At 46.9% G+C, this 19,327-nt stretch overlaps 1 protein-coding gene across 15 annotated transcripts in view; it reads right to left on the bottom strand.

The window, feature by feature from the left end:
• Positions 1-19,327, bottom strand: part of TMEM200A (transmembrane protein 200A) — a 245,515-nt gene that overhangs the window by 14,609 nt on the left and 211,579 nt on the right. For 6 of the 15 annotated variants that reach the window (XM_029594548.1, XM_029594547.1, XM_029594549.1 and 3 more), the window contains one exon: positions 14,670-14,794. The exons of the other annotated variants lie outside the window; for them this stretch is intronic. In XM_029594548.1, the coding sequence (XP_029450408.1) occupies positions 14,670-14,692 (23 nt within the window). In that variant the 5' untranslated portion in view covers positions 14,693-14,794. The remainder of the gene's footprint in view (positions 1-14,669; positions 14,795-19,327) is intronic. 15 annotated transcript variants of the gene reach the window in all.

Below are 19,327 nucleotides of genomic sequence, written 5' to 3'. Positions count from 1 at the left end.
AGGAAACCCCTGGTAAGTTCGAGGAGGCAGAGTAGCTAGGAGCGTAAGAAAACCATTCCGATCCAACTCCATTCCATTGGAATCCAACTCCTTGCTAACTCGATAGTGATTTCAGAGACCTTAAATATCCGGTGGAGATGATGTCACCTCAGGGGGACGCCCCTGAGGTTCGTGTCACTGCTGGTACTTGAGATGGGGCCACGCCGCATGAGCGCCCAAGGGCTGCTGGGAAACATGGTGGAGTGCGGTGTCTAGCCGGTCCGGAGACGCTGGAGGAGAACGGCACGATGACGCCACGGCAGCCAAACCTCCAACAGGCAAAGAGGGAGTCGCTAAAGAGGTAAGGTGGGCGTAGTGGAGACATCGGGCTGCGATGATCGCAACATAGGGAGATGAAGTGGAAGCTGTAAGGAAGGTAAAGAGGAGGCAAGAGGTTCTGGGGATAAAGGAGTACATATCAAAAATTATAGAGGAGGGGATACCATTGGTGGGGGGGTTGGGGGAGAGGAGAATACATGAGAAAAAACAGGCAGGGGTGGTAAGTACAGAAGAGTGGCGGAATCCACATCGGGGGTGGGGGGGGAAGGTGGAAAATGAGGTTAAAAGACAGGAAACAGAGAGTAGGATTAAATGGTCAATTTTTTCAGTGGAAAAGGGTAAACAGTGGAGTGCCTCAGGGATCTGTACTTGGACCGGTGCTTTTTAATATATATATATATATATATATGATCTGGAAAGGAATACGATGAGAGGTTATCAAATTTGCGGATGATACAAAATTATTCAGAGTAGTTAAATCACAGGCAGACTGTGATACATTACAGGAGGACCTTGCAAGACTGGAAGATTGGGCATCCAAATAGCAGATGAAATTTAATGTGGACAAGTGCAAGGTGTTGCATATAGGGAAACATAACCCTTGCTGTAGTTACACGATGTTAGATTCCATATTAGGAACTACCACCCAGGAAAAAGAACTAGGCATCATAGTGGATAATACTTTAAAATCGTTGGCTCAGTGTGCTGCAGCAGTCAAAAAAGCAAACAGAATGATAGGAATTATTAGGAAGGGAATGGTTAATAGAACAGAAATTGTCATAATGCCTCTGTATCACTCCATGGTGAGACTGCACCTTGAATACTGTGTACAATTCTGGTCGCCGCATCTCAAAAATGATATAGTTGCGATGGAGAAGTTACGAGAAGGGCAATCAAAATGAAAAAGGGGATGGAACAGCTCCCCTATGAGGAAAGGCTGAAGAGGTTAGGGTTGTTTAGCTTGGAGAAGAGACGGCTGAGGGGGGGGGATATGATAGAGGTCTTTAAGATCATGAGAGGTCTTGAACGAGTAGATGTGACTCCGTTATTTACACTTTTGAATAATAGAAGGACTAGGGGGCATTCCATGAAGTTAGCAAGTAGCACATTTAAGACTAATCGGAGAAAATTATTTTTCACTCAACGCACAATAAAGCTCTGGAATTTGTTGCCAGAGGATGGGGTTAGTGCAGTTAGAGTAGCTGGGTTCAAAAACGGTTTGGTTAAGTTCTTGGAGGAGAAGTCCATTAACGGCTATTAATCAATTATACTTTGGGGCGGATTTTCAGAGCCCTGCTCGCCTAAATCCGGGCGGATTTAGGCGAGCAGGGCCCTGCGCGCCGGTGCGCCTCTGTTCAATAGGCCTACCGGCACGCGCAGACCCCGGGACTCGCGTAAGTCCCGGGGTTTGGCGAGGGGGGACGTGTCGGGGGGCGGGCCCGGTCGGTGCGGCATTTTGGGGGCGTGTCGGCAGCGTTTTGGGGCAGGCCCGGGGTGTGGTTATGGACCGGGCGGTCCGGGGGCGGGGCCGCGCCCTCCGTACCCCGCCCCCAGGTCGCGTCCCGGCGCGCTATGGGCCCGCTGGCGTGCGGGGATTTACTTCTCCCTCCAGGAGGCGTAAATCCCCGACAAGGTAAGGGGGGGTTTAGACAGGGCCCGGGCGGGGTGGGTAGGTAGGGGAAGGGAGGGGGAAGGTGAGGGGAGGGCAAAAGAAAGTTCCCTCCGAGGCCGCTCCGATTTCGGAGCGGCTTCAGAGGGAACGGGGGTAGGCTGCGCGGCTCGGCGTGCGCCGGCTATACAGAATCGATAGCCTTGCGCGCGCCGATCCAGGATTTTAGCGGCTACGCGCGTATCTACTAAAATCCCGCGTACTTTTGCTTGCGTCTGATGCGCCAGCAAAAGTACGCCAATTCGCGCGGTTTGAAAATCTACCCCTTAGGGAATAGCCACTGCTATTAATTGCATCAGTAGCATGGGATCTTCTTAGGGTTTGAGTACTTGCCAGGTTCTTGTGGCCTGGATTGTCCACTGTTGGAAACAGGATGCTGGGCTTGATGGACCCTTGGTCTGACCCAGCATAGAAATTTCTTATGTTCTTAAGAGAGAAAAGAAATTAAGTTCAGACCAGAAGAAAGAAAAAAGACAAAGGCAGACACAGGTTGCTGAGTATATCTACATTTCTCCTGTGGATGACACTCCCCCCCCCCCCCCCCACTTCAACCTGCAAGAAAAACAAATCATGAAAACATGTATGGTAACTGCTGCTCACTGCTATGATTTGTCATCTGATAGATAAATCTGTGGGAAGGGAGTCAGATTCAACAAGAAGACTGACTGACGATTATGCCCCGCTGCTTTTTTCATAGAAACATAAGGAGGTAACAAGCTGTAAGGTTCATCTGAACAGAGCAGAATGCTGTTTTAAAGAACGACTCACTAAACTCCTCCATGCAAAGTTTAACAACTCATAATCCCCTTTGAAGTGGAGCTAATATATCTCATATTTCTTACTACATTCAGTGATGATGCTCCATTTCAAGTGGTGTCACGGTTAATAAAGTTTGGGGGGGGGGGGGAGAAAGTTATGTCATACATATTTAATTGTATACTTTGTCCGATTGTTGATGTCCTTTTATGTGTTAAAACTGTTTTCTCTTCAATTGTACACCACACCTTGTAGCCTCACTGGAAGAGTCAGTTTATAAATCTGGAAATAAAAAATAAATAAAATTTTTCTGTATGTAACATTCTGCCGAGTTTCAGGAAAAACCATTTATAACTGGATTCTATATTGTTTAGTCCAGCGGCTCTCAACCAATGTGTCATGAAGCACAGGTGTGTTGCTAGCCCGGCTGCAATTTGCACATCATTGGCCCGGCTGGGTGACTGACGGTCAGCCAACATGGAGCGAGGAGTCTGCGGCACTGACTGAACTCGCGACGTGGATCTCTCCCAGTAGCTTTCTTTTGTTTCATTGGTTCCACGGCATGCACACATTGCCGTGACACTGTCGCACAGCCAATAGAAAGGCTGAGTGTGTTAGTGTAAGGCTCTGGGCAGACGCAGCGTCACTGTGCATCAGAAGGGGTTTGAGAGACAGGACTAGAATTTGACCTGCCTGGGGCCAGCAGTGAAGGAAAGTGGTGACTGCCGAACTCTGGGCCAACTCTGCAGTTTGGCTAAGCTGAGAAGATAAGAAACAGCAGAGTTAGCCTGGGTGGGGCCAGAGGAGGAGGAAGACAGCAGCAGCAGCTTTAGGCCAAAATAAGAGATGGGAAGCCTGCCTGGAGCAGAGGTAGTAAGTGGCTCCATTTTCTTTTCCTGAAGGTCAGGATGGAAGAGTCTGTAGGGAGAGGTGGTTAAGCCTTAATGGGGAGGGACCTGGAAAAGAGAGAGAGTGAGAGAAAACCGGGGGTTGAGGTAACAAACTAGCTGGTAGTTTGGGGGATGAGCTGGGGGAGTGGGAGGGTGAGCAAACTGGGGGATCAAACCTGGGGAGGGAAAGGGAAAGACAGTAAGGTGGGAGAAGGATCATATATGTGGGGAGGAGTAAGAGTGAACTGGAAGAGTTGAGCCTGAGAAGAGAAATAAAGTGAATGGGAGCCTGTCTGGGTTGTAGGGGTGTGTGTGTGTGTGTGTGTATGTATATGTGAATGGGAGCCTCTCTGGGTTTTGTGGTGTGAATGGGAGCATGTTGGAGCTGTGTGTGGTGTGAATGGGTGCCTGCCTGAATTTTGTTGGTGAATGGGAGCCTGCCTGGGTTTTGTGTAGGTATGTGGGAGCATGCCTGGTTGTGTGTGAAGGAAGTTAGTGCCAACTCCACTAATTCATGACTGGAAATCAAATTTTTTCTGGTATGGGGAGTGGGAATTTTTCCATCCTTATCAGATTTAATTACTGGAAGGTCAATATTCAAAAGTCATTTAGACTCACAAATTAATAATCTAAATGGCAAATCTGGAATATTCAGCCACTTATCCATCTCAATTATAGCTGGATAAGTCATTATCCGGCTATAATTTAGCTGGATAAAAAAAAAAGAGAGGCATTCAGGGAGCATTTGTGGGAGGGGTTCAGTTATCCGGCTAACCTAGCTGACTTTCAATTATATCCAGTTTGCAGGGTCATTCATCAAAGTGCATTATGGCGTTAACACCCGCGATAGTTATCACGACGCAAATGCAAATGTATTCAAATGGAGAGGGGTTTGGGCAGGATTAATGAAAATGAGGGGTGTTATTGCATACTTTTATGAGGGAGAGGGAGGGAGGGAGGGGGAGACAGAGAAAGAGAGAGCCTCTGGGATGGCATACATAGAAGTCAACTATTTATATTGCTATAGGAGGACCAGCTAGTAACTCAAGGTGAGGTTTTAGTGGTAGTGTAGGGTTTTGGGGCCAGTTTTACATGCAGAGTGAGACATATGAACAGAACAGTACACCTCAGTGAAGATTTGACATCATTTGGAGTGAGGAAAGTCACACAAAGATGAGATTTCTACAATGTTCTCTTACCCTATGTTGCGTTGGAGGTGGACCCTTGGGCTGAGGTGGGGTTGACGCAACCTGTAGGTGAGGACCTGCGGGTCCCCACCATCAGCAGGTGGAGTGGGCTGAAGCTAGAAGCAGCTGGAGCTTCACCTATACCAGCCCTCGTTCCCCTTGGGTTGAGCCTTTGGGTGCTGGGGCCGGCAGGACTTAGGTGGGTCTTGAGATTAGCTAGAGATGAAGAGTAATTCAGCCCAGAGACAGCAGTCTGTAGATGGCGCAATTCTATCCTGGACTGGATTCGGTACGGAGGCTCAGGTGCCAAAGGAATAATGGGGAACTGGAGGCACCCAAGCAAAGGAAGGCCTAAGCCTAGAAAGTCCACGTCCAGAGGATAGGCGAGGAGAGGCGTCACTGACAGCCTAGGTTCAGAGCCGGCAGTGAATGTTGGGATTACTACCTGATAATCCCCTTTTCCTTAGTGTAGACAGATGGACTCAGTACAAATGGGATAGTATCCGCGTGCTAGCAGTTGGAGACGGATCTGACGTCAGCACGGGGGCATATATATCCCCACAGGAAGCGTAGCTATTCAGTAATCTTCCTTGCAAAAGCTGTTATAGTGTACTGACGCACAGTTAAAAAGTGAAACAGGATTCCCCTGACCGATTGATAGTAGCTGGAGACCGCCAGCATTCCCAACCGAAAGGCGTGGACACCTGGTAGAGTGTACGCTCTCATGGAAACAGAGGACATGGCTTACCTGGAATCGGTGATACCCATGTACGCAGGCAGCTGGGCGGGATGCTGAGTCCATCTGTCTACACTAAGGAAAAGGGGATTATCAGGTAGTAATCCCAACATTTCCTGGCGTGTAGCCAGATGGATTCAGTACAAATGGGATGTACAAAAGCTTTACTCCCCACCTGGGCGGGAGGCTGCCTGAGGCCCATGTAACACCGCCCTGGCAAATGCTGAGTCCTCCCTGGCCTGGACATCCAGGCGGTAGAATCTGGAAAAGGTATGGAGGGAGGACCATGTCGCCGCTTTACAGATTTCCGCAGGCGATAGCAGCCTGGATTCCGCCCAGGATGCCGCTTGAGCTTGGGTAGAATGAGCCTTGACATGTAGAGGCGGGGTTTTTCCAGCCTCTACGTAAGCTGCCCGGATAACTTCCTTGATCCAGCGGGCGATGGTGGGCCGAGAGGCCGCTTCACCTTGTTTCTTCCCGCCGTGCAGGACGAACAGATGGTCCGTCTTTCGTAGGTCTTGTGTAAGTTCCAAATATCTGGGCAGCAATCTGCCAATGTCGAGATGGCGCAATAAACGCCCTTCTTCAGATTTCCTCAGCCCCGCCGTGGTAGGCAAGGTTATGGTCTGATTAAGATGAAACCGTGAAACCACCTTAGGTAGAAAAGAGGGAACCGTACGAAGATGGATAGCCTCTGGAGTGATCCTGAGAAATGGATCCCGGCAGGACAATGCTTGTAGCTCTGAGATGCGGCGGGCTGAACATACAGCCAGCAAGAATACCATCTTCAAAGTGAGGGAACGAAGAGACAGGCCCCGAAGGGGTCGAAAGGTGGATCCCGCAAGGAAATCCAAAACAAGGTTGAGGTTCCACAAAGGCACAGGCCACTTCAGTGGCGGACGAATATGCTTGACCCCCTGCAGGAAGCGAGAAACATCCTGGTGCTTAGCGATGGTCTTGCCAGCCCTCCTGGGACCATAACAAGACAGCGCAGCCACCTGAACTTTGATGGAGCTGAGGGAGAGACCCTTCTGAAGGCCATCCTGCAGGAAATCCAACACAATAGGGATCGTGGTTGCATGTGGATTGGTGCCATGCGAGTCGCACCAGGCTTCAAATACTCTCCAGATCCTGATGTACGTGAGGGATGTGGAAAACTTGCGAGCTCAGAGGAGGGTATCAATCACGGGCTCCGAGTAACCCCTCTTCTTCAATCTAGCCCTCTCAAGGGCCATACCGTAAGAGAGAATTGAGCCGGATCCTCGTGAAGAATGGGACCTTGATGTAGAAGGTCCCGAAGAGGAGGCAGGGGAAGGGGCTCCCCTGCCAGTAGTCTTCTCATGTCTGCATACCAGGGTCGTCTGGGCCAGTCTGGCGCCACTAGAAGGACTAGGCCCTGGTGCCTCTGAATCTTGCGGATGACAGCGCCTATCAGAGGCCACGGAGGAAAGGCGTACAGTAGAGTCCCTGGAGGCCACGGCTGAACCAGGGCATCGATTCCGTGTGAGCACGGGTCGCGCTTGCGGCTGAAGAATCTGGGTACTTGAGCATTGGACCCGTCTGCCAGGAGATCCATGGCCGGAAACCCCCAATGATCCACAATCATCTGGAAGGCCGTGGGTGAGAGCTGCCACTCTCCCGGATTTAGGCGTTCCCTGCTGAGGAAGTCTGCTGTGGTATTGTCCTTCCCGGCGATGTGGACGGCGGAGATGTCCTGAAGATTCACCTCCGCCCAAGTCATCAGAGGGGCGATCTCCAGAGACACCTGTCGGCTTCTGGTTCCGCCCTGACGATTGAGGTATGCCACCGTGGTGGCGTTGTCGGACATCACTCTGACCGCCCTGTTCCGCAGTCTGTGGGCAAATTGAAGGCAGGCCAATCGGACAGCCCGGGCCTCTAGACGGTTGATGTTCCACGCCGCCTCTTCCCTGTTCCACCGCACTTGTGCGGTGAGTTCTTCGCAGTGTGCGCCCCAGCCGCTTAGGCTGGCATCCGTGGTGAGCACAATCCACGTGGGTGAGGACATCTTCGATCCCCTGCTCATGTGGTTGGACTGCAACCACCACCGTAACTGGGTGCGCACTCGGGCAGGTAGAGGTAGGTGCGCGGAGTAGGTCCGCAGATGGGGACTCCAGCGAGAGAGCAGGGCGTGTTGGAGAGGCCTCATATGGGCCCTCGCCCAGGGCACCACTTCCAGGGTGGATGCCATGAGACCAAGAACCTGCAGATAATCCCAGGCGGTGGGTCGACTGGCTCCCATCAAAGACTGGATATGCTGCTGAAGGTTCAACGTCCTCTTGGTGGTGAGACTGACCGTGTCTGCCCGGGTGTCGAACTGTACTCCCAGGTATTCCAGGGACTGGGAAGGCTGTAGGCAGCTCTTGCCGAGGTTGATAACCCAGCCCAGGCTTTCCAGAAGGGCTATCACTCTGTCGGTGGTCCGAAGGCTCTCCTCTCGAGACTTCGCCCTGATCAGCCAGTCGTCTAGGTAGGGATGGACCAGAATTCCTTCCCGCCTGAGCGCCGCCGCTACTACTACCACCACCTTGGTGAATGTCCGTGGCGATGTCGCCAACCCAAAGGGCAGGGCCCGAAACTGGAAATGGCGGCCTAGAACCTTGAAGCGTAGGTAGTGCTGATGATCCGGATGGATCGGGATATGCAGGTATGCCTCTGATAGGTCTAATGCCGTGAGGAATTCCCCTGGCTGTACTGCGGCCTTGACGGAGCGTAGAGTTTCCATGCGAAACCGCGGGACCCGTAAGTAGCGATTGACTGACTTGAGGTCCAGGACGGGCCGAAAGGTACCCCCTTTCTTGGGTACAATGAAATAGATGGAATAATGGCCAGAATTCACTTCCCAGGCAGGTACTGGGATGATGGCTTTCAAGGACATGAGCCTTGCCAGGGTAGCTTCCAATGCTGTCTTCTTGTGTGCGGGACACGAAGATTCCACAAACTTGTCCGGAGGGAGATGATGAAAGTCCAGATAATATCCCTCCCGGATAACGGCGAGAACCCACTGGTCCGATGTAATCTCGACCCATCTGGGGTAGAAGAGGGTCGACCTGCCCCCTATGGCTCCGTCCCCCAGATGAATCGGCGGATTCTCATTGAGAGGCGCGGCCGGGACCTGAACCCGGGCCCGCTCCCCTCCTACGCTGCTTGGTCCGAAAGGACTGATTCCCGGCTGGAGGACGTGGTGCCTGGTAACGATCCCTGTAAGGAACGAAACGCTGGGAACTCCTGCCCCTGGAGGGCCTTGGAAAGGCGCGCTGGCCCCTTCGGAACCGATCTTCCGGCAATCTGGGCACTGGAGAGGCGCCCCATGCACTGGCCAGTTTATAAAGGTCGCTGCCAAATAGAAAGGAGCCCCTGAAGGGCAATCTGGTGAGGCGGGTTTTAGAAGGCGCATCAGCCGACCATCTTCGGATCCAGAGCTGCCTCCTGGCCGCTACGGAGGATGAAATCCCTTTAGCGGTTGTCCGTACCAGGTCAGATGCCGCATCCGTAAGGAACGAAAGAGCAGATTCCATGTCCGCCGCTGGAGCGTTGTTCCTAACCTGTGACAAACAGGCACGCGTCACCACCATGCAGCAGGTGGCGATCCGTAAAGATAAAGCCGCCACCTCAAAGGCCTGACGCAGAATGGCGTCCAGTCGTCGATCATGCGGCTCCCTGAGGGCCGTCCCCCCTTCAACTGGAATGGTAGTGCGCTTGACCACCGCGCTAATCAAGGCGTCCACCTGAGGGCACGCCAGCAGATTCTGGATAGCCGGCGCCAATGGGTACATGCTCGTCAGAGCCCGACCCCCTTTGAAGGCAGCCGCTGGAGCCGCCCATTCTAAATCAATCAGTTGTTGCGCCGCCTGTAAAAATGGAAAATGGCGGGCCGTAGGACGAAGACCTTCCAGTAGGGGGTTCTGCGCAGAAGGTATCGAAGCGCTGGGACCTGTAATATCCAATTCCGCTAGACACTGAGACACCAGGTCGGAGAGATCCTCCTTAGGGAAGAACCGCCTCATGGTTCGATATGGCTCAGTCCCTGGAGGGAGGTCCCCCTCGTCCGGGAGTTCGGACTTGTCCTGCGAGACCTCCTGGTCTGACTGATCTGGGCTATCCATCAGTGGGAAGTCCCGCTCGCGATAAGGTTGTGAAGGCCCAGGAACCGGATCCGCAGGAGCTGCCACCGGAGCAGCCGCCGCAGGCGCAGCCACCGCAGGAACTACAGGAACCGTAGGGCCTGGATGGGCAGCCGTTTGCATCTGTACAAAAGCATGAATTCCCTTAAAGAGATCCACCCAGGAAATGGAAGCAGCCTCTAAGCGCCGGGGTACAAGCTCCCCTGGTACGCCGGATTGGTCGAGACTGCCCCCTAACTCCGGGGTAGCCCCTGGGGAACTGTCCACAAATCGTGGTTGAGACAGGTCCTGGCCCGAGGGTCGCAGGGCCCCCTCACATTGGGCACACAGAGAATCTGGCTCATCCCTGCGCGTGGCCCTAAGGTGGCATGCGGAGCAGAGGCCAAGGGCTGCAATGCCCGAAGCAGGGGGCGCCGTTGCTGAAGACTCCGCAGCTTTCTGATCCATTGAACAAAAGGTGCTCACAAATAATATGCGGCAGCAATAGGCGCTTAATAGCAATAGGCTCTTAATAGCAATAGGCTCTCAATAGCAATAGGCTCACAATAGCAATAGGCTCACAATAGCAATAGGCGCTTAATAGCAATAGGCTCTCAATAGCAATAGGCTCTCAATAGCAATAGGCTCACAATAGCAATAGGCGTTTAATAGCAATAGGCTCTCAATAGCAATAGGCTCTCAATAGCAATAGGCTCTCAATAGCAATAGGCTCACAATAGCAATAGGCGCTTAATAGCAATAGGCGCTTAATAGCAATAGACGCGCAATAAGAAGAGGCGGCAGCAATAGGCGCTTAGTGTGCCCTCAATAGGCTCTCAGCAACAAGCGACCAGCAATATGCATGCAATAGGCATTCAATACGCATTCAGCAATAAGCGGTCAGCAATATGCTCGTAATAGACAGTCAATAAGCTTTCAGTAATAAGCGGTCAGCAATATGCTCTTAATATGTTTTGATGTTATTCTATTTATAGATTGGATGTTCTTATTTGCTTTAATTGAGTTTTTATTGCTTTTATATGACAATGTTATTTTACTTATGGATTATGTATGTCAGCTCTTGTAAGTCACCTATAGCCTGGCACCAAGTAACAAATAAATGAATAATAATAATACATAATACTTATCTAGATATCTTTAAAAGATATCCAGGTAAAGTAGCGCTGTGAATTTAAAATAAGAGTTGTATTAAAGGGCCTATGGCCTGATTTTAAGTCTGTGTCCGCCAATCCCTCCCACCCCACGACAGTCTAAAAATGTGACGTGTCACATCTCCCATTCCTCTGGACCCTCACTGTCCACCCCACCCCCCAGGCCCAAACTATAAAAATCCCCTCCAGGAGCAAGATTTGCACTTACTGGCATGCTCCGGCATAGCTCCTATGAATAATTTACACTTGCAGTGCAGCTTTGACAGAAGCTATACCAGAGCATGTCGAGAGCAGGTAAATGCATATCATGCTCCCAGTAGGGATTTCTATGATTCGGGGGAGAGGGGTGGGAGATTTGGAGTCTGTGTGTGTGTGTGTGGGAGTTGTGTGTGTGTGTGCGTGTGTGGGAGGTGTGTGTGTGTGTGCGTGTGTGATGGACTGGGAGCAGAACTTTACAATTGTGTTAGATCTGGGGAAGGGGCTTGGGGGAACCACCCAAGGACCACAGCACATTTTTTATTAAATGTAAAAGGGGACTGGGGGTACGGGGTACATGGCCCATCAGGGCATTATGGAAAGTGTGTGGGGGAAGCTAAAAATCGGGCCATAAGCCCTTTAACAATTCTTTTATTTTAAATTTACAGCGCTACTTACCTGGATATCTTTTGAAGATATCCAGATAAGTAGCAAGTTATTCAGCCATACAAGGCCAGATAACTTAAAACCTAAACGGCTATATTCATACATAGCCACTTAGGCTTTTAAGTTATCCAGCTACATATATAGCCGGATAACTTTAAGCAAGTATATTCAGTGGGACTTTTATCCTGCTCAATATACAGATCATGTTATCCCATTAACTTTAGTCAGATAACTTCTCCACTAAATGGCTTACTGAATATGGACCATTGAGTGTTTTATATGTCTGCTATTTTGAAATATTGTATTGCTGCTTGGAATATTTTTTACATATTTTATATTATGTTGGATGTTGTTCTGTTCATCAGTTCTTTGTCAATATTCTTTTTATTAGTATGGTTTATTATGATTCATTTATATTTCTTGAATTTGTTTGATTTACGAGGGCTGTTAATGTTTGTTTTTCTGTTGCTGCGTTGTTGCAGTTTTCAGTTTGGTTTCTGTCAACATGTTTCTATTTATAGTGTGAGAAGAGGTATTGTTTATTAATGTGAATGATTTCATTTCATTGTTAACATGTACCTGTGTTCTTGTTATAAGCTTCATTTTTTCTGCTAGCTCCATCCAAACAGAAAAAAAATATACAGTATAATCTATTAATTAAAACTTGTAATGTATTTGTTTAAATATAAACTAAGATTTAAAGTTCATTACTATCTAAAATTAACATGTATAATCGCCATCAATCACTGTGAGTGGAAATTTCCTGATCCTTAGGCACATTGCAAAGCTTGTACAAAAATTATGACATTTCTGTTCTGAGTGAGTACTCTTAACTTTCCCTTGTGTCACTGTTAACAATAAAAGTAATACTTATGTGTTTTTATAGTTCAGTTGCGGATTGTTGTCAGCAATGTGTCACGCATGTGAGTTTTGTCTGTTAGAAGTGTCATGACAAGAAAAAGGTTGAGAACCACTGGTTTAATCGCCATTCATGTGGAGGAAAACAGGGAATGGGTAATCCAGTTTTTGCACAGCAAACTATGCCCACTCCTTTTTCTTATGTAAAAGATAACTGAACAGAAAACCACACGGTCATAGCCTACATTTTCTGAAGTTAGGATAAATAATGAGATAGATAGTGAAGCTTTTTTTTTCCTCCTTGACTTTTTTCCTCCTTGACTTTGTTTCGGCATATTGCTGACCGCTTATTACTGAAAGCTTATTGAATACCTATTAAGAGACTTCTGATGCAAAATTGTTTTTATTCAGATTCTCCTGAACTACACTGTGTGTGTTATTTGCTACATCCCCTGACAATGTTTTAGTTTAAGGGGGGTTGGGGGAGGGAGGTGGCTCTACATAAGATTACATGCGTAATGTATTTCATACATTCCTCCATGCAGAATGCTGCTTACTGTCATAAAACCTAACGTGGCAGGATGCTTCAGCTTTGGTATCAACCCTGAAAAAAGGGTTTTGTGCATTGTTTGCCTTAAAACAGCCTAGGGTGATTCACAATTTTCTTTGTAAAAATGTAAAAATGTAACTATAGAGCATCCTGCCACAAATTATGTTTTCTGAAATTAGACAAAATGATAATGCATGATCGTGTGGCACAACTTTCTCACACAAAGTGTTACATCCATAATGCAAATGGAGACTTAGCAGAGTATAAATCACAACATATTTCCTTGAGTTGAGAGTTGAAAGGTAGAGACATACACATTTCTTCACATGATATACTCCCAATTTGAAAAACCTGACACATTCTTTAGTTTCATTGAAGCAGTTCAGCAAACCTTTTTTTTTTGGTGAAAATCTAAATTTGTGGCAAAATCCGCTTCAGATCTATGAGAAATCCAATGTGAATATCCTTAAATTGGCAAACCCACTTCAAATTTCTTGGAGATACAAAACAGATCCCTCACAATCTGAAAGTAGATGCAAGGAATACCAGAGCAAATTTCTTTAATTTGATATACTTTGGATTTTCCTGGACCTGTTGGAAAAAAATCTGGTGGATATTCACCCCTGACTGTGATAAAAAAAAAAATAAATCCATATTGTCAGTGTCCTTCAAAGGCATGGGAGCCAGTGGTGGCTCCTGTTAACCATCAATATGGCTCCCTGACGCTTTTCCCAATATACACTCTTCCCAGCCCCGCCCCCTTTCTCCAGAGGCTTCCTGATGGCAACAGCTGTACTGTTTCCTACCTGCACTATGCAACTCTCAGTGAGCTGGAATCGCACGGTGCCCGAACTCCTGCACTGTTCTCACAGTCTCGTGAGAAGTGTATGGCAGTCTAGGGGAATGTAACTGGGCAATTACTTAGCTACCCAGCTAAATCCTTTTTAAAAATGTTCAGTCCCATTCACAGGGAAAAATGAGAAAATGGGCAATTTGCTAAGTCCCATGAGCTATCGTTGTCTGTGACCCACTGCACAATAAGGCATTCAGCCAGAAATTATTTTCTGAAACTAAATCATTTGAAGGTTTCAGATATGGGTGCCGGTTTTTTCCCTCCCATAAAGTGCTTTCATCCGTAACCCACATGAGATGTAGCAATGCTGATGAAAAGAGAACTATGCTCTAGTTCACAAGGCAATAAAGGGTAAGAGAACTGTACAAAGGAATTGATCTCTCACCTTGTCCTGAATTATTTTTTCCCCAAGATAAACATTCTGTACTGCATGTTTTACTGCACAGACCTCTTAATAAAAGGCACATTTCTTTCCATTATTTTTTTGTGCACAAGCCACAAATGCAATAACAAAAAAAAAAATATCCCAATCACTCTGACCATATACACCTAGGTTTACAACGGAATCAGGTAAACAATGATTTCTCAAATAACTGTGAAGCTAATCCTTTAGTGAGCACTTCTGTGCCATGATTGATACCTAGGAGATCTCGGTAGGTGTAAGATGGGACACATACCTGTTTGCACTGGTAATGGTTTATTGACAATCCCTGAACTGAAAAAAAAAAATCATGTTTGGCTGGGGTTTTCTACAGAATGTAGAACAGAAGGCATTTGTCTTTGTCTAAAACATTGTGAGGTATAATTATCAAATTAGCCATCTATATGATATTTCCTAACCTATAATCATATAATTTAAATAATTCACAGTTTAAGTAGCTCATACATTTCTGTGTAATTCTTCTTGCATGACTTACTTTATAGAAGGATATTTCTGCATTCTTTGTAAGGATTTTTTTTAAGTTCATGGAAATAGGTAATTTGCTGTCTTATCAGTTGTGACAAAGGGAACGGCTGCTGCCAGACGTTCTCATTTGATGTGCTGGAAAAGAAATAAAGCAATGCAAAGCGTCCTATCATTTCTTAATAATTAAAGTGAAGCACGCCTAGGCGCATTAGATGGCTGAGGACACATAGCATGGCCACTGCTCTGTGTACTCAAGATCTTTAGGATCCAGCCCTTAGGATTTCAGAGAGAACAAAATGTGTTGGGGGTAGGGTAGGGAAAAATGGTTTAAAAGAACAGGAACAAGTTTTCTTTCAGGTTTTCCTGGGGGACATGTAGGAGGGTAAAAAAGTAGTGTAGAAAAGCAGTAGCAAGGATGCGTCAGCAGAAGACCACCCTCTCCAACCGCAGGGGCAGGAATGGCAGAGAAGAGATGTAGCAGCTGACATTTGACTGTTTCCAGTGATAAGAATGGATTGATGCAAGCAGAAAGGAAAAAAAAAAAAAAGCTTGAAAACAGCTATATAACAGCTATGAATCTGCTCCTGCAACGGCCACCACCAACACGCTGACACACATCAGGTGAAGGGATTCAGATTTGTTTAGCTCTTGGTAGGCCATCCTAATGTAGAAACCCTATATGTAGGCAAGAATCAACCATCATGTGGTCTGTAGGGGTGTGCATTCGTTTGCAACGTATTGGTAATCCGCAACGTATATGCCATCTTCGTTGTGTTCCTGGGGATCGCGAAACGTATGGCGAATAAACCTCCACCCTCCTGACCCCCCCCAAGACTTGCCAAAATTCCCTGATGGTCCAGCGGGGGTCCTGGAGCGATCTCCTGCACTCAGGCTGTCGGCTGCCGGTATTCAAAATTCCTACCATGTGACAGGGGCCGACCAATGGCACCAGTAGCCCCTGTGACATAGTAAGGGCAAAGGCTATCGGCGCCATTTTGAATACCGGCAGCCTACAGCCCGAGTGCAGGAGATTGCTCCAGGACCCCCGCTGGACCACCAGGGAATTTTGGCAAGTCTTGGGGAGGTCAGGAGGGTGGGGGGTTGTAGTTAATTAAATTTAAAGGGTTCGGATGGGGTTTTTTTTTGGGAAACGAATACATATGTAACTAATGAACGGATCGGGGTCCCCCGAGAATGGATGCAACGGATTTGGGTCCTGACGAATACGAATACCGAATGGGACAAATCCATCCCTGCTGCACATCCCTTGTGGTCTGTCCAAACATTTAGCATTTGAATCAGCCTCCCCTCCGAAGGGGAGTGGACTCCTCTCCCACACCGAAGCAGAGTTTCCAAGGAAGAAGTGAACATCAACCATTGGTGTCTTGTTTTAAAAGATTATACATGGGCTGCTATTTATTTTTTCCTGGACATGCCCAGTCCTCTGGAATTAATTGCCTAGAGAGGTTTGTTCTCATGTTGATCCTTCTACAAATATCTGAAACTAGCTTTTTTCTGCAAGCTTTCCAATGAGTTCTGGCTTGGATTGCTACAGGTAGTAATGATCTGGGGCAGAGGTGCAGCGAAGGTGTCTGGTGCATGGAGGTCAATGCATTTGTGTGGTTTCCCCTGCACCCCTCCCCCTCCTTTACCACCACATCACCATCCGGCTACCACTGCGCAGGGTCTCTTTTCACTGGAGAGGGGTGGGAACCCTGTCAAAGCGTAACCATAGGGCACCTCTATGCAGGGTCGGTGCACCTTTTTTGCTGTCCTGTGCAAACAATTACTGTGCTGGCCCCCTCCTTATTCTGCTTATTTTTAACATTTGATTTGTAATCTTTTTCTAATCAGGGTCAGTGCAAGGATATTAGGCACCCTAAGTGAATCTTACAGCTTTGTGTCCAGTCCTTCCCTGACCACAGCCCTCTCCACCTACAACTGCAAATTATGCATTTATAATAACAGATTTCACATGAAAAAGGACACTCAAAGTACAGTCTTTTGAAATAAAATTATCACAACAGCATATATATTATATTTACATGTACTGCTGTGGTGTGACCCAGAAAACCATGCTTAAAATACAAAAAGACCCTTGTAACACATATGGTATGAGGACTATTGTAGCATGTTGGGTGTGGGCTTGGTCCTCAGAAAGCCATGAGCAAGCTAAAATTACAATTACAATATAATAAACCTCCCATTCCAATACAGCACTGACTGCCAGCACACAAACAGTTACAACCGTATGAAATGGTGACCCTGCAAACATTACACCAGGCCCTAAAACACCAATATACCTCCTATTAGGAAAGCAGAACAAACCAAGCTCCTAAGATCACTTCATAGAAATGACAAATTAGCAGAATACTTAACCTCAAGCACACATGCAGAATATAGACACACCCACACCAAATACAGAATAACGTGACCATAAAGTATAAATGGAAAAGTGCAGACATAAACTGAACTGGAAACCGCAACAAATCAGACCCTGTATGTAGTGCACCAATGAAAACAGAAACATCACCATTCCTCAGAAAACATCAAACAATAAAATCAAGCAATATAAAGCATCAATCATAATAGTAAAACCATGGTAATAAAATTAATATTACAAAAAAGGAGATGAATAGAATAACATCCAATAATAACTCATATATTTTTTAAATTTCCCAAACACCAGTACAAATATTTCAAAACAGCACACACATCAAACACCTGTTTAGTTAAAATCAATAAGGGTGATACAAAAAATCACTCACTCTCCATACCCGGGAACCTTTGGCTTTCATTCACCATGAGATTGTCAAGTAGTGGGAGGGGAAGGGAGGTGCACAAAATGTCTCCTCTCTTATATATAAGCACATTCATCTTCAGGCATACACACATATACATACGAGCTCCTTCTCTCTCAGGCGCACACACACACACACTCTGGCTCACTCTCTCTCAGGCACACATATGTAATGGCTCACTCTCTCCCAGGCACTCATACACTGGCTCCAGTCCTTCTCCTCCTCTCAAATGCATGCTGACTCCACTCCCTCTTCTCTACACACACACAGGTTGGCTCCATTCACTTTCCTACACACACACACACACACACACACGCATTATCTCCATTCCCTCTCTTCCACATACACACACATACACTCGCTGGTTCCATTCCATCTCCTCCACATATACACACACACACACACAAGCTGACGCCATTCTCTCTTCTCCAGACACACACTCACAAGCTGGTTCTACTCTCTTTCCTTCACACACATACACACTGGCTCCAGTCCCTCTTCTTCAGTTGGTCTGCCAGGTGAGATGGAACCCTTTCCAGCCATGGGCCTTTTCCATCTCTGCTGCCGGGTGGGATGGGATCTCTCAGCAGCCACAGGCCTCTTCTGCCACTGGGTGGGATGGGATCCTCCTGTAGCTGAAGGGCTCCTTCACTTCTGCTGCCAGGCAGAATGGGATTTTAGGGGACAGTGAGTAATTATTCATGTATCTGGGATACTATATTTTTGGTGCGGTGGGGTGTTGGGGTATCAGTACAGTTTGTAAATTGGTTGTTGGGCAAGAGGTGTAAGATTTATGGGTTTGTTATTAGAGGATGGATAGTATAGGGATGTATCAGAGGGCACTGGATAATTGTGTACAGTTGGAATGCCATATTTTTGGTGCTGTGGGGCATTGGGGTATTATCTGTACAGTTTGAAAATTGGCTGGGGCCACATCTTTAAGGTTTGTGAGTTTGCTGTTGAGGAATGGGTGGTTTAGAGGTTATATTATATAACTGATATCTGGCATTCTACTGAATGGATGCTTAAGAACATGACACAAGAACTGCCATACTGGGTCACATCAAAGATGCTTATTTTATGTTATTTGTTATGCTTATTTTATTGTATTTAATATTGTGATTGTATCTTCTAATATAAGTATATAAATATTTTAAATACATAAATAAAATTACCTCTCTATCTTGGTTCAGGGAATTCTGGTACAATCACTAATATCATTTGTGCTGCTTCTGCTGGTACTCCCTGTACAGGATAATAGACTTAGCCCTTAATCCCCTTCCTCTTCCATTTTTGCCACATCTGCCCTTTGATGCTACGGGTATTAATAATGGCATGATGCAATTTTATAGAGAGGACTAGTGGTACAGGCTGGTGTCTACAATGTTGTAATACACCTATTAGTATGAACACATGCCTCTGCTCCCACCCCCACCCCAACTATACAGAGGAGCCACATTTTTTTGTCAGATGGGGTACACCCAACAGCTATAGGGGTCCACATATTTATTTATCCGGGCAATTCAAGTACAGTCAAAAAAAATAGTAAACCACTAACAGAAAGGTCAAGGGAGAGATTTGGGCCCAAGTATGGTTTTACTGTGGCTGCAGCTCACTGGCAAAACTAAGATGACCAATTGGAAATGTGGGCACATATGTGCCATTAGAGACAAGGCATATGGGTTGGTGGTAGTTGTTAGTATACTTAAACTTAGGAGTCTGGTAATGAAGGGGAGGGGAGATCTAGAGAAGAAGAAACATCGGTAACAGTTGTAGGTCCCAGATATCCATTTTCATTTTATTTATTTATTTATATGCCACCTTACTAGGTGCAAGCCTGCCCAAGATTGTGTACAATATATAACTA

The sequence above is a fragment of the Rhinatrema bivittatum genome, chromosome 3 (assembly GCF_901001135.1).
Source record: "Rhinatrema bivittatum chromosome 3, aRhiBiv1.1, whole genome shotgun sequence".
NCBI lineage: Eukaryota > Metazoa > Chordata > Amphibia > Gymnophiona > Rhinatrematidae > Rhinatrema > Rhinatrema bivittatum.
Note: the sequence above shows the minus strand (reverse complement) of the source record. Positions and strands in the feature narration are given on the sequence as shown.